The following is a 13,022-nucleotide window of genomic DNA, read 5'->3' on the forward strand; positions in this document are numbered from 1 at the left end:
ACAGTTCCACACCGCCCCGTACTGCCGGTCCTTTGAGTGGGGAATAACGGCCTGTCTGATCGAATACAGTCCATCTGATTCAGTCACGATGATATACCTCTCGTCTGATTCTGTTTCAGATCGCACCTTTTATTTGTGTAGTATTAGTCAGGTACGCTAACAATATGACAGTGCGTTTGACCCATGTTTTCACCACCCATGTTCACGTTTTAAGTGACGAGGTTTCGCCTAATTAACGGGATCTATTTACCGGATCACCTTTTTACCGACAAGGTTTAGTTTCACAGACCCGGTAAATCAAATTCTTGTTTAATTGCATGGCGTATTATATATTAAATATACTATGCAGTATCAAATGACGGAGTATTTCGCTGTTTATTAGTCTCATGATTGAAAAACTGATAGTTGGATAATATCCGGTTGGAAGAGACAAGGACAAATGAGACAGGAAGTTAGGAATGTAGGCAAATTTTCGGTGTCAACACCATCTTCAGGCTCAAATTATTTGTTATATAGTAGTGTTGAAAGTATAAATATAAAACAATATGCAGTGTTTTATATTTTATTGCATTTTATACCATTTTATACCATCTATCTTGATCGATTTGCACTCGCCTCTGGCTTTAGAGTGACATTATGGTTTTCTCTCCTATTTGGATTTCGGACTTTGGATTTATTTTGTAGCAACGCCGATCTAACGTTATTATACTGTAATATATAGATCTATCTTTGTAAACCTTGTAAACCTTGTAAACCTTGTAAACCTTGTACCATTTATCTCTGCAACTGATAAAACTGTTTGCAGACCACGAAAAGTTCAAATATCTTCTAGTCGAGCAGTGAAAGTAATCGACCCCTGCACTCTTCAGTTGCCAGTCTTGTGATACCTTTCTATGATTGACATAGTATCGACGTAGTATCATTGAATTCATTAATATCCTCTCCTATACCAATTTGTCTTATTAATCGACATGTGAGACGGTCGCGGTCGTTGTTCTGTAGGATTGATTTTATAGACTAGTACTTATACTAATAGAGATGCGGTCTTATCCAGGACCTATGTGATTTAGCGTGGAATATTATAACTGAATATTATGGAATATTATGAGTTTCGGCGACGTTCAACTCTCCCGGTCCAATGTCCTCGTGGAACTAAAAATTCCTTTATTTTATCACTCCTTTGTTTTCTGTTGGTATTTTTGTGAACAATTGCTTTACTATACCAATTATGTCAGCTTGTAAGGCATCGTCTTTGTTTTCGGAACCTTTAACTCAAGCTTTTCCGCATTAATATCTGTTTTTTGTCAAATTAGTTGTATTGTCGTTTCCAACAGCCAATTTTCATAAATTGGATTTCATAAATTCAGCTGATATTTATTATTCTCTCAGTTTCGTAATAATTTTTACCACTAGTTTTTCCAAGAAAACTAATATATAAAATTTGGTTTAAAACTTAAAAATAACACGTTACTCTATCATTCTTTAACTTGCACTTCTCGTAGAGGAAGGATTAGAACTCAGGTAGGGATTGACTCCCTCTGATACTCTCCTACCATGGCGGACACTATTCCGGAGCTAGCGGACACTGTTCCGGAGCTAGCGGACACTGTTACCGTGCCAGGGATTATTGACAGTAACTGGACCGGCTCTTACCCCACCCCTAACTACACAAGCATTGTTATGATGCACTACACTGTCAAACAACTTACTGTTCTCAAGGTACCACCAATCATGTCTCAACAACCTTTTATTTTAAATCTCCAAAATCGGGTTTAACTTTAAGAACTTATGGGAAAATGGTTTGCTTTTAGACTTGAAGAATGTTAACATTTTGTCTCCTGCAGGTGGCGACCCTACTCCTGTCAGTGCTGGGACTAATAGGGAACTTACTGGTTGTCCTGGTGATCCTGTCCAGGAGGAGGTGGAGGTTCGCTAACAGCATGTTCGTCCTCAACATTGCTATAGCTAACCTCTTTATCTGCGCCTTTACCCTGCCTCTCATGACTAGAGCTCTCTTTGAGATAGAGTGAGTTTTGTTACTTTGTCCTCAACATTGCTATAGCTAACCTCTTTATCTGCGCCTTTACCCTGCCTCTCATGACTAGAGCTCTCTTTGAGATAGAGTGAGTTTTGTTACTTTGTCCTCAACATTGCTATAGCTAACCTCTTTATCTGCGCCTTTACCCTGCCTCTCATGACTAGAGCTCTCTTTGAGATAGAGTGAGTTTTGTTACTTTGTCCTCAACATTGCTATAGCTAACCTCTTTATCTGCGCCTTTACCCTGCCTCTCATGACTAGAGCTCTCTTTGAGATAGAGTGAGTTTTGTTACTTTGTCCTCAACATTGCTATAGCTAACCTCTTTATCTGCGCCTTTACCCTGCCTCTCATGACTAGAGCTCTCTTTGAGATAGAGTGAGTTTTGTTACTTTGTCCTCAACATTGCTATAGCTAACCTCTTTATCTGCGCCTTTACCCTGCCTCTCATGACTAGAGCTCTCTTTGAGATAGAGTGAGTTTTGTTACTTTGTCCTCAACATTGCTATAGCTAACCTCTTTATCTGCGCCTTTACCCTGCCTCTCATGACTAGAGCTCTCTTTGAGATAGAGTGAGTTTTGTTACTTTGTCCTCAACATTGCTATAGCTAACCTCTTTATCTGCGCCTTTACCCTGCCTCTCATGACTAGAGCTCTCTTTGAGATAGAGTGAGTTTTGTTACTTTGTCCTCAACATTGCTATAGCTAACCTCTTTATCTGCGCCTTTACCCTGCCTCTCATGACTAGAGCTCTCTTTGAGATAGAGTGAGTTTTGTTACTTTGTCCTCAACATTGCTATAGCTAACCTCTTTATCTGCGCCTTTACCCTGCCTCTCATGACTAGAGCTCTCTTTGAGATAGAGTGAGTTTTGTTACTTTGTCCTCAACATTGCTATAGCTAACCTCTTTATCTGCGCCTTTACCCTGCCTCTCATGACTAGAGCTCTCTTTGAGATAGAGTGAGTTTTGTTACTTTGTCCTCAACATTGCTATAGCTAACCTCTTTATCTGCGCCTTTACCCTGCCCCTCATGACTAGAGCTCTCTTTCAGGTAATAATAACAGGAACCCGTATAACCCTAAAATGGTTTCAAGACTCAAGAGACTAAAATAATTATTTCCTATTTAATTCGCGTTTTTGACACCACTTGGGGGTCCAAATTTTGGGCTCTAAAACTCCTATTCCTTGGCCAATTTTTTATTTTTTCATGCTGTCTTGAAAAGCATAAAAGCATTTGACCCAGTCAAAAAAGTTTCAGTTGTATATCTTTTACGGTTTTTGCGGAAAGTCGCGTTAAAGTTGATGCCGTGGTGTCAGTAAAATGGCACAGATAAATATATATATATCGTCTCGCTTTATAATTATATATAGTACTAAGATGTAATTATAAATATAAATATAATTATAATTACACAGCAATGCGATAAGAGTATTAAATAATTTAAAGAAGGTGTTTGGTGTAATAAGTTATAAACGCTCACAAGACCATATTTATACGTGAAATCACTGAGGGGTTTATAATATCTGTCTAAAAGTTCCAAATGGAATTTATACCTCTAGATAAAGTTAGACAGTTCTTTAATTGAGTTGAAGCTGTCAACAAAGTGGCGATATATCTGTTTTCTAGAAGTTACCATGGTAACCTACCAGTACCATAGTTGCCATGGTAACCTACCATAGTTACCAGACCATTAGGCTAACAAGTTCTGCGGAATTTCTAAATTACCAAAACCCTGGTTAATTTGAAAATCTGGTAAAATTAAATCATTAATTGGTAATTAATTAAGTATAATTATTAAGTTATTACCACCGACAACCCGAGGAGAATTAATTAGAAATTCAGAGGATGTCGTTAGCTCGACACGCTCTAATATGCCGCTGTGCTATGACCTTAAAATCAATAAATCAATATATCCGGGGCAACGTTTTATCGTAAGCTTCGAAAGAACATTCGAACAAGAACATTGCAGTATTTAATGCACTCTGTAATCTCAAATTAGCGGGTCAACGAGGGTAACTTTCAGGTTTTACACTCAAACACGCTTTTTGAAATCCCCTTTGTCTAAGTGACTTAAATAAGACCGCAGCGGACATCTCCTTAACATTTTACATTGCATTGTATAACGTACGTATTTACTACGTAACACTTAAAATTCACGTCGTAAACAAACAGGAATTAAACTTTAAAACTTTAAACATGAAATGACCAAGGAGAACACTATAGTATAACGTGTTTACTACGTATTATAACACCACTCTCCGACTTATTTATTTATTCATTTAATTAACTGTCTCTCTTGCAGGGTGATGGACAAATAATGTAACGATTTTTTTAAATGATTGACAATTTCATGAAGGAGCACTTGTTGTGTTTACTACGTAATATAACGACTGATTTGAATGTCCTGCACAGCAGATCGAAGCATCTCTAAATTATTTACTATTTTTATTATATTGCTGTGTAAACTTGATTCTAATTCTAATAACTCCGTATCCAGGCTGGAACTCGTACATCTACTCGCCGGTCACCTTCACCTGTGGTATAGACACGAACAAACCAGGAGCTCACAGCTATTACTTCCTGGTGTACCTCACAGTGGTGTTACCCGGTCCCCTTATAATCAGTACTGTGTGTTACACCTACATCCTCTTCTATCTTAGGTAATTGTGCTAGTCACGTGTTAAGTTGTTAGTCACGTGTTAAGTTGTTAGTCACGTGTTAAGTTGTTAGTCACGTGTTAAGTTGTTAGTCACGTGTTACGTTGTTAGTCACGTGTTACATCCTCTTCTATCTTAGGTAATTGTGCTGGTTAGCGGATAGTATGGTGATTTAGTGGTGAAATATTTAATATAGTAATATATTATAGTGTTATTAATAAGTAAATAGTGGATGAATAATAAATATTATATCTTATTTCTGACGGGGGTACCACCTGAGATCGTTAGTTCTGACCGGAGAGTGAATTACCTTTGCTAATTTGTTACAGGGTACACTATAACTTGAAGCCTCAAGTGTTAAACAGAATGGCCATGAACAAGAAAACAGAAAAACCCAAGAATCCATCTGCATCGGGCGATCAGAGCAATTCCGAGAAACAGCCCGAAAATACCGATATATTTGGTTCGAACATGTAAGAATAACAGTGCTGTGCATGTTACTCTAAGTCTTTGCATGTTACTCTGAGTCTGTGCAGGTTACTCTGAGTCTGTGCAGGTTACTCTGAGTCTGTACATGTTACTCTGAGTCTGTGCATGTTACTCTGACTCTGTACAGGTTACTCTGAGTCTGTGCAGGTTACTCTGAGTCTGTGCATGTTACTCTGAGTCTGCACAGGTTACTCTGAGTCTGTGTATGTTACTCTGAGTCTGTGTATGTTACTCTGAGTCTGTGTAGGTTACTCTGAGTCTGTGCATGTTACTCTGAGTCTGTGCATGTTACTCTGAGTCTGTGCAGGTTACTCTGAGTCTGTGCATGTTACTCTAAGTCTGTGCATGTTCCTCTGAGTCTGTACAGGTTACTCTGAGTCTGTGCATGTTACTCTGAGTCTGTGCAGGTTACTCTGAGTCTGTGCATGTTACTCTGAGTCTGTGCATGTTACTCTGAGTCTGTACAGGTTACTCTGAGTCTGTACAGGTTATTCTGAGTATGTGCAGATTACTTTGAAACTGTGCATGTTACTCTGAGTCTGTGCATGTTACTCTGAGTCTGTGCATGTTACTCTGAGTCTGTACAGGTTACTCTGAGTCTGTGCATGTTACTCTGAGTCTGTGCATGTTACTCTGAGTCTGTGCAGGTTACTCTGAGTCTGTGCATGTTACTCTGAGTCTGTGCAGGTTACTCTGAGTCTGTGCATGTTACTCTGAGTCTGTGCAGGTTACTCTGAGTCTGTGCATGTTACTCTGAGTCTGTACATGTTACTCTGAGTCTGTACAGGTTACTCTGAGTCTGTGCATGTTACTCTGAGTCTGTGCAGGTTACTCTGAGTCTTTGCAGGTTACTCTGAGTCTGTGCAAATTACTCTGAGTCTGTGTAGGTTATTCTGAGTCTGTGCAGGTTACTTTGAGTCTGTGCAATGGTCTCTAAACTATTAGCTCATTATATGCTCTCTTAGCTGCTTATAATGGAAGACTAAACTGATAAATTGACTGCTTTGCTGATAATATAGCTTTGTTGTAATTCCCTCCGCTCTTCGTGCTCTTTTGCTGCTGCATGATCTGCTTCCTGCCCTGATCGATTTTTTCCTTTTCATCCTTTTGAAAAAAGGCAATAGTGAAAGGTTATGAATGGATGTTTTTGCAGAAAAACGTGGATTTTGGAGAACGAGATAGGTGGGTTTAAATATGTCGTGTGTTCGTTCGTTACCATGCAACGAAAAAGTTGGGCGCGCGCGAGGATTGCTTGCGGAGATGTGATGTATAGATAGCCTGTGATCTATGAATGCGCGGCGCGACTGTGTATATGATGCATGTAATGTATAATATTATTGACATACGTTGCATGCCACTTTTCGCGCGCGAAGCGCGCGCCGCCGAATTATCTCTGATATTGGGATACGAAACATGTATCAATAATATTACTATTAGGTAATACACCCAATTTGTACGTGGCACGTGTAGTGTATTGATGTGTACACGAGTATAGTTTACCTTTGCTGATAATTTCTTGAATTACAGATACAAGTTAAGTTCTACGGCAATTGAACTGAATTTCAAGTGTTTCCCGTATTTGATGCATAATTGATCAATATTATTATCATGAAGATTGAAGTGAGCTGATTGGAGCTTATAGTTATACTTAAATTTATAGTAAATGTGAAATGGAAATCTAGCGTCCGCCAAAACGAAACAACGGGCGCAATTCTTGTTTATGTGTGGCCCAGATGAATTCTTTCTGATTGTGAAGCTCTCGTGAAATCTTCTTCAATTAGTCTAGAAAACTAGAAAACTAATTTTTTTTTTCCTTCGATCTCTCCTCCATAACCAATCTAGTTTTACCTTTAAAAGTTTAAACAAACAAATACTCAGTTTAACAAACATGCTCACCCCTCAATTATCAGGTCAGAGCTGTTGAAGAGCCCAAAGAGACGGTCCAAAAACCTCAAGATAGTTTTACCTATGATTCTTATCTCAGTGGCTTTCCTCCTCTGCTTCATGCCTACCGTTATCGTCGGTTGGTGCAATTGATAATCAAATTAATTGTAGTTGTATTTAATTAATTGTTTAATAAACCTATCTAGTTATTCTACAGTAACATCATTCCCCGTTCATAGATTTCCTTCGCTTTTCTTCGTTGCTAATAATCTCTGTTTCCAGGTTTTGCTAATAATCTCTGTTTCCATAGCTACACTACTAGTTACCATAGTTACCTAGTGATATTTCCAGGTTTTGACATCACCATCAATCCTGGAACTGAGAACGGACAACCAAGACTGAAGATGATCGAATACTTTATCATTCACCTTTTATTATTGGGTACGTACTACGTATAGTACATTTAGTTTTTTAAGTATACTGTTCGATTTCCAAGCCTTTCAAAGGATCTTTGCCTAAGTGGTTATAATCATGTTTGGAATAACTTATGGACCTGTTTGACCTTTTAAAATGTGTAATATAAACTAAAGTGAATTTCAGTGTTCACCTGCGCGAGCCCACTGCTTTTGACTCTGTTTTGTAGACGTTTTAGGGCTGGCTTAGCTGAAATTTTGTACGAGTGAGTCCAAGCGATGTTATGAACTGAGGGGAAATCTTTTCTCGTGTGCCACATGTATTCTTGAGGGGGATTTAGCAGTCTTTTTGGGGATTTCTCTTTATTGTTTCACAACGGTCCAATGTTCAGGGCTTTCATGAACTCACGACATTCACTGGAAAGAAATGTATTTTGCTATCAGATCGATATTATTTTTTATAACATGTACGTAGTCAGTAGCTTGCTTACGTCTCAGTCCTTCGAGCTCATGTTTACGCGCCAAATAATTATTATTAATAATTATTATCAATAAACTCTGAAACTACTCATTAACTTATTAGTTATTCATTGACTTATTCATTACTCAACACTATTCAGTTAATAACTCATTAAAATATTCACAAACTTACAATTTATTATCACCACATCTCTCCCAGGTAACAGTGCAATGAATCCGCTCATTTTCACCATGTGCAGCACTAAGTTCCGAGCCAGTGGTATCCTGGTCGTCAAGCTGCTGTTTGACCAGCTGGTGTTGATACTGTTCTACGCGGTTTACGTCATCTACTACGCTGTTGTTACCTTCTTCAAGGCCATCTGGAACTACTTAACAGATCTGGCCACTTCTCTGGGTTCCTGCAATGCCCGGTGTATTAAGTCAGTTGGAAAGTACGATTCTCTGAACGATGTAGTGATTAAAGTTACCCTGACAAACAGTAACGAGATGAATGGAGGAGAAAAAGTTAGAGGAGGAGAAAAAGTTAGAGGAGGAGAGAAAGTTAGAGGGAAGAACAATAATAAGGAGGAGGATTGTTGTGAAGGCGACTTGTGGGGAGTCAACCCAGGTTGTCATGGCGATCGTCAGGGTTGCCATGGTGACCGCCAGGGTTGTCATGGTGACCGCCAGGGTTGTCATGGTGACCGTCAGGGTTGTCATGGTGACCGTCAGGGTTGTCATGGTGACCGCCAGGGTTGTCATGGTGACCGCCAGGGTTGTCATAGTGACCGCCATGGCCAGGGTGGTTGTAGTGGAAAGCTACATGGTCCTAGACAAACTCATATGCGGTCTCCTAGTGACACTGATAATTATAAAGAAAGTCAGAATAAAAATATAATTACTCCCGATAACAGGACTTCAGAAACTATGTTATAACTAATCATCATTACAATTGTAATATAATGATAATAATTTGATTTGCTTTTTATTGCCAGATGTTTATTGGCATGTTTCTCGACACGATGGTGACCCCGAAAACATAAATTGATAGGGCCGCGTTGCGGAACAATGGACAAGCTTTATATTCAATCGTGATGATAGTTACACAAGTGAGACATGTGTTCTTTTCTCCCATTTTGGCCTTGATATAGGTTTATTGATACATATTTGGGGTCATTTCTTCAACTGATGGGGAAGTATAAAACTTGTATGACTATCTACCTGTTTAAATATATATCGCACCAAACAGAATGATTTTTAGACAATATTGAACGAAATTATGTGTGCTGGTTGATGATGTTGATAAAAAATATACGTGCTCATAAGCGACTATTGCTGACGGTAGTAAACAGAAAAAGTTGTTGCAGTGTTAATGTGTGAATTTAGGAAATTTTATTTTATGTTGTTAGGTATTTGAATAAGTTGAAAAACCAAGAATTTATCCTGTGATACGTGGAATTTATCTATAACTATAAGTAAAAGAGAAAGAAACACCGTTGTATAACTATACGTATACAGATACTGTCGTTGAAATGCCATGGCAAGTTATTATTCGTGGCAAGTATTTATTCTCAATAATTATTATAAATAATTGTCATTCGTACTTGGCTGTGCTGAAAATGAAATTATAGTGGAAGCTATACTTAGGTTTTAAAAAATATTTATATTTTTGTTTACTTTTATTTGCTTTTAATTTAGTGTTTGATGTCATTAATATTAGTATTACTTTGTTCGTCAGACCAACCCATCATCCCATCGAAAGTGCAGGACGGTGGAGGGGGTGCATGCGACGCCGTACAGGCAGAACAACACTTTGCTTGCCTAGCATGCTAGTCTATTGCTTGCTTCTCTACTGAAAATGAGGCAAAAGATGTTGTTTTGAGCTGTAACATGATGTCTGATAATTGGATAGGCTCAAACCCTACCGGCTGTGGTCTACAGTGGGGTGACATATGTTTTCGTCACTTCTGAATGCGCGCATTTTAGCGCGCGAGTTTGCGTGCACGTCACGTGATATTGTTAGCAGTGAGTGTAATCACGAGTCTGGAGAATTTGTCTAGTACAAGGCCCAGACCCTTTGGCGTATCTGTAGTAAATTTTGTGGCGATGTAATATCTATGACACCACTAATAATTGAGGAATAGGGAAGTGTTCACAATATCCAACTTAACATGGTAAACTTATGCTATCTCTGGCTGAAGATTAACAACTCTAACAGTATTTATTTTAATCAACTGAGAAACATTTGGTCTTGTTACCTCATCAATACCTAACGCTGTTTGTATTGTCATTATCAGAACCAACTTTATCGTGAATCTCTAACTTATCGTGAATCTCCAACTTTATCGTGAATCTCTAAGTGCCGGACTCTGTAAATCTACAAACAAAACGCTACGAAAACCATACATGACAGCAAAGCTTAATCTAGACTCTAGATACTATGATCATCTTATCAGAAATCCAACTGATAAGCAGACTATACACGGTAATCTAACCTCCGATTTTTGCATGCTGCTGGAAAAAGCCGAACAGACGCTTGACGAATACAAGGAGGTGATAAGGAGCTCTAGTTCTCTCGTCGCTAGGAACTCTACTCCCAACACTACTTCGGATCCCTCAACCTTCGTCACAGGTTCGCCAGCCGGACACGAGGAAGTACTAGAAGCTACTCCGGTAAGAAGTTTGCGATCAAAGTTTGAGTTTGAAACGCATAATGTTTGTGATGGACTGGACTTTCAACGCATAGGATCACGTGACGTCTCTTACTTCGGCTCCAGTAAATACAGTTACGGCAGTATTACCCATCGCGCTAAGGCCTACCCACCATCTGATCACGCTGTAAATAAAATACTAGACTGTATAGCTGACGAACTAGACGATCCCACCTTCAATAGGGATAACGTTACTTGCATGGTCACTAGATACCAGACAGGCTCAGACTCTATCCCGTTTCACTCTGATAATGAAACAGGCTTAACGGGTGAAATCATCACTGCCAGCTTTGGGGCCACTCGCACCTTAACTTTCCGTAACATAGTCACTGATGAGCGACGTGAACACGAACTAAGGAATGGCACAGTGTATGCAATGACCACAGAGTCTCAGTTTTTCTGGGAGCATGCGATACACCCCGAACCTGGCGTCACCTCGTGTCGTGTGTCAGTGACCTTTAGACGCATAGACAAGCCCATGCGCAGGCACATTCCTAAAATCCATGAACCGTCAATAGCACCATCCGACCCCCTGAGACCCTCCAAACAGACTGTCCTATACCTTACTGACTCCATGATACGTAACACCCCATCATCTTTCCCCTCTAACTTTCGTGTCATAAAGCGTGACATGTATCAACTCACGGACTTAAAGAAGTTTGAAAATTTTTTTGAAAACTGCGATTATGTGATTATATCTTCCGGTATTAATGATTTGTCGAGATATGACCATAGAAGCTATACACTTTCCCGTGAAATTAGGGACAACTTTAACTACTTGTTTGCTAGATACCCAAAAACAGTGTTTGTTTTCAACTCCCTTCTTAGAACGAGATTTGCATGGTTAAATAAGGAGGTTGATTTGTTTAACCGCTGCATGTTTGACTTTAGTCTGATCGAAAATCGTAACTTTTGGTTTTTCGACTCCCACCATATTTGTAGTGTGATATTTAACAAAGGGTTTGAGATTTTAGATAGATCTGGAAATGGGATTCACATTACTCAGCTGCCCAAGAGTGAGATAGCTAACTGTCTGGTGACCGGTGTTCAAAAACTCTCTATGCGAAGCGAGAAAGTTCGAAAGCACTGGCCATTAAGGCGGGAGTTTGTCTCGCTCTTGCCTGGTAACTAACGGTTAAATACAAACTCACAAAGCCGTACCCCAGCCTACTACTTATACTTGCCGCGCCAAAATTTTCGCAAAATTTTTACAAAATCTTTAAGGGATTATAGCTTACATCTTATGGTTATAATGAAAACCCTCGCATAAAAATATATAGTCATGCCCGTGCTCTTATCAGCTTATCGTAAGTTACTAGAATTGTTGCCCGAGTTTTTTAAACACTTTAGAATAGTTCTGAAATCAGTACCGCTATCGTAATATTGTAATATTGTAGACTACGTTACGATTCTATCTACACACAGAGCTGTATAGTTCTTGATAGGTAGGTCTAACAAGTTTTCTTTTTCTTCTTTACGCTTTCTCAGCACACAGTTTATTCCTCATTCATTCACACGCACACACATTAGCATTTTATACATATTCTTAGACTGTACAAGCTATTCTATACACCATACTATACACTCTTATCTATTTAATATCTTACTTAATTATTCACAGATATCTGGTATTTACACATCTTGAACAATGGTTGAACCTAGTTTCAAATCACAATGCTCAAGCTGCTTCGGGTGGTCTTATGCTCCTAGAAATGTTTTCATTTGTCCTGTATGTGACAAACCAGTTCATAAAAAATGCCTCAAAGATTATCTTGGTTGTATTACATGCTGTCAAAACCTAATACCTGGCTATAGAGTAACTTCCTACGAACTTAATGATAATTACAATACAATAACCCCCACTTTTAACCCCTATATTCGTTCTCACGTACTGAATCAAATAGGCGAACTTACTGATGAAATAGATTCCAGCGAAATCGATCTCAACAATTGTATATCGGAGATATTGGTTAGCTGTAAGTACCAACACCCTGATAATATCAAGACCCCTAGCAATCGCGAATTTAAGATACTTTCGTTAAACGTTAGATCACTCGTGAAGAATATCTCAAATTTTAGAGAAGAAATAGAAACATTCTCCAAATTTGACCTCATCTGCCTCAATGAAACCAACTGTAAAATTTCTAATCTTCCTAATGGTCTGAACGACATTGAAATCGAACAGTTTTACGAGCCCTTTATCAAAGAACCTGCACGTAAATCTGGAAAAGGAGGTGGTCTTGCGCTCTATGTTAACAAACACGTTTGTGATTACGATAAAATACAGGAACTCGAACTCAATCTGAGTCCAGAAGAAGTTACTTGCGGAGAATTTCAATTGCTTAAAATCAACAATTTTAAAAACGGAAAT

At 38.8% G+C, this 13,022-nt stretch overlaps 2 protein-coding genes across 2 annotated transcripts; both read left to right on the top strand.

The window, feature by feature from the left end:
• The first annotated feature begins 1,500 nt into the window (after nucleotides 1-1,500).
• Nucleotides 1,501-2,108, top strand: LOC134822885 (melatonin receptor type 1B-like). Its single transcript, XM_063834150.1, has 2 exons — nucleotides 1,501-1,719; nucleotides 1,845-2,108. Exons 1-2 carry the CDS (start codon nucleotides 1,555-1,557, stop codon nucleotides 2,028-2,030), a joined length of 351 nt encoding a protein of 116 aa, XP_063690220.1. The 5' UTR covers nucleotides 1,501-1,554; the 3' UTR covers nucleotides 2,031-2,108.
• A 2,712-nt stretch (nucleotides 2,109-4,820) lies between these two features.
• On the top strand, nucleotides 4,821-8,953 carry LOC134822884 (uncharacterized). The gene is made up of 5 exons (XM_063834149.1): nucleotides 4,821-4,834; nucleotides 5,025-5,168; nucleotides 7,095-7,207; nucleotides 7,420-7,509; nucleotides 8,161-8,953. Exons 2-5 carry the CDS (start codon nucleotides 5,062-5,064, stop codon nucleotides 8,874-8,876), a joined length of 1,026 nt encoding a protein of 341 aa, XP_063690219.1. The 5' UTR covers nucleotides 4,821-4,834; nucleotides 5,025-5,061; the 3' UTR covers nucleotides 8,877-8,953.
• Nucleotides 8,954-13,022: the final 4,069 nt, after the last annotated feature.

The sequence above is a fragment of the Bolinopsis microptera genome, chromosome 11 (assembly GCF_026151205.1).
Source record: "Bolinopsis microptera isolate Bmic1 chromosome 11, MBARI_Bmic_1.0, whole genome shotgun sequence".
In the NCBI taxonomy this organism is placed as follows: Eukaryota; Metazoa; Ctenophora; class Tentaculata; order Lobata; family Bolinopsidae; genus Bolinopsis; species Bolinopsis microptera.

What these genes read in the sequence shown, in the direction of transcription:
- LOC134822885 (XM_063834150.1), top strand. Translation starts at nt 1,555, where the DNA reads ATGGCGGACACTATTCCGGAGCTAGCGGACACTGTTCCGGAGCTAGCG. An exon ending in AACAACTTACTGTTCTCAAG is followed by an intron (nt 1,720 to 1,844) that starts GTACCACCAATC and finishes TGTCTCCTGCAG; the next exon opens with GTGGCGACCCTACTCCTGTC.
- LOC134822884 (XM_063834149.1), top strand. Translation starts at nt 5,062, where the DNA reads ATGGCCATGAACAAGAAAACAGAAAAACCCAAGAATCCATCTGCATCG. An exon ending in CATGCCTACCGTTATCGTCG is followed by an intron (nt 7,208 to 7,419) that starts GTTGGTGCAATT and finishes TGATATTTCCAG; the next exon opens with GTTTTGACATCACCATCAAT. An exon ending in CATTCACCTTTTATTATTGG is followed by an intron (nt 7,510 to 8,160) that starts GTACGTACTACG and finishes CATCTCTCCCAG; the next exon opens with GTAACAGTGCAATGAATCCG.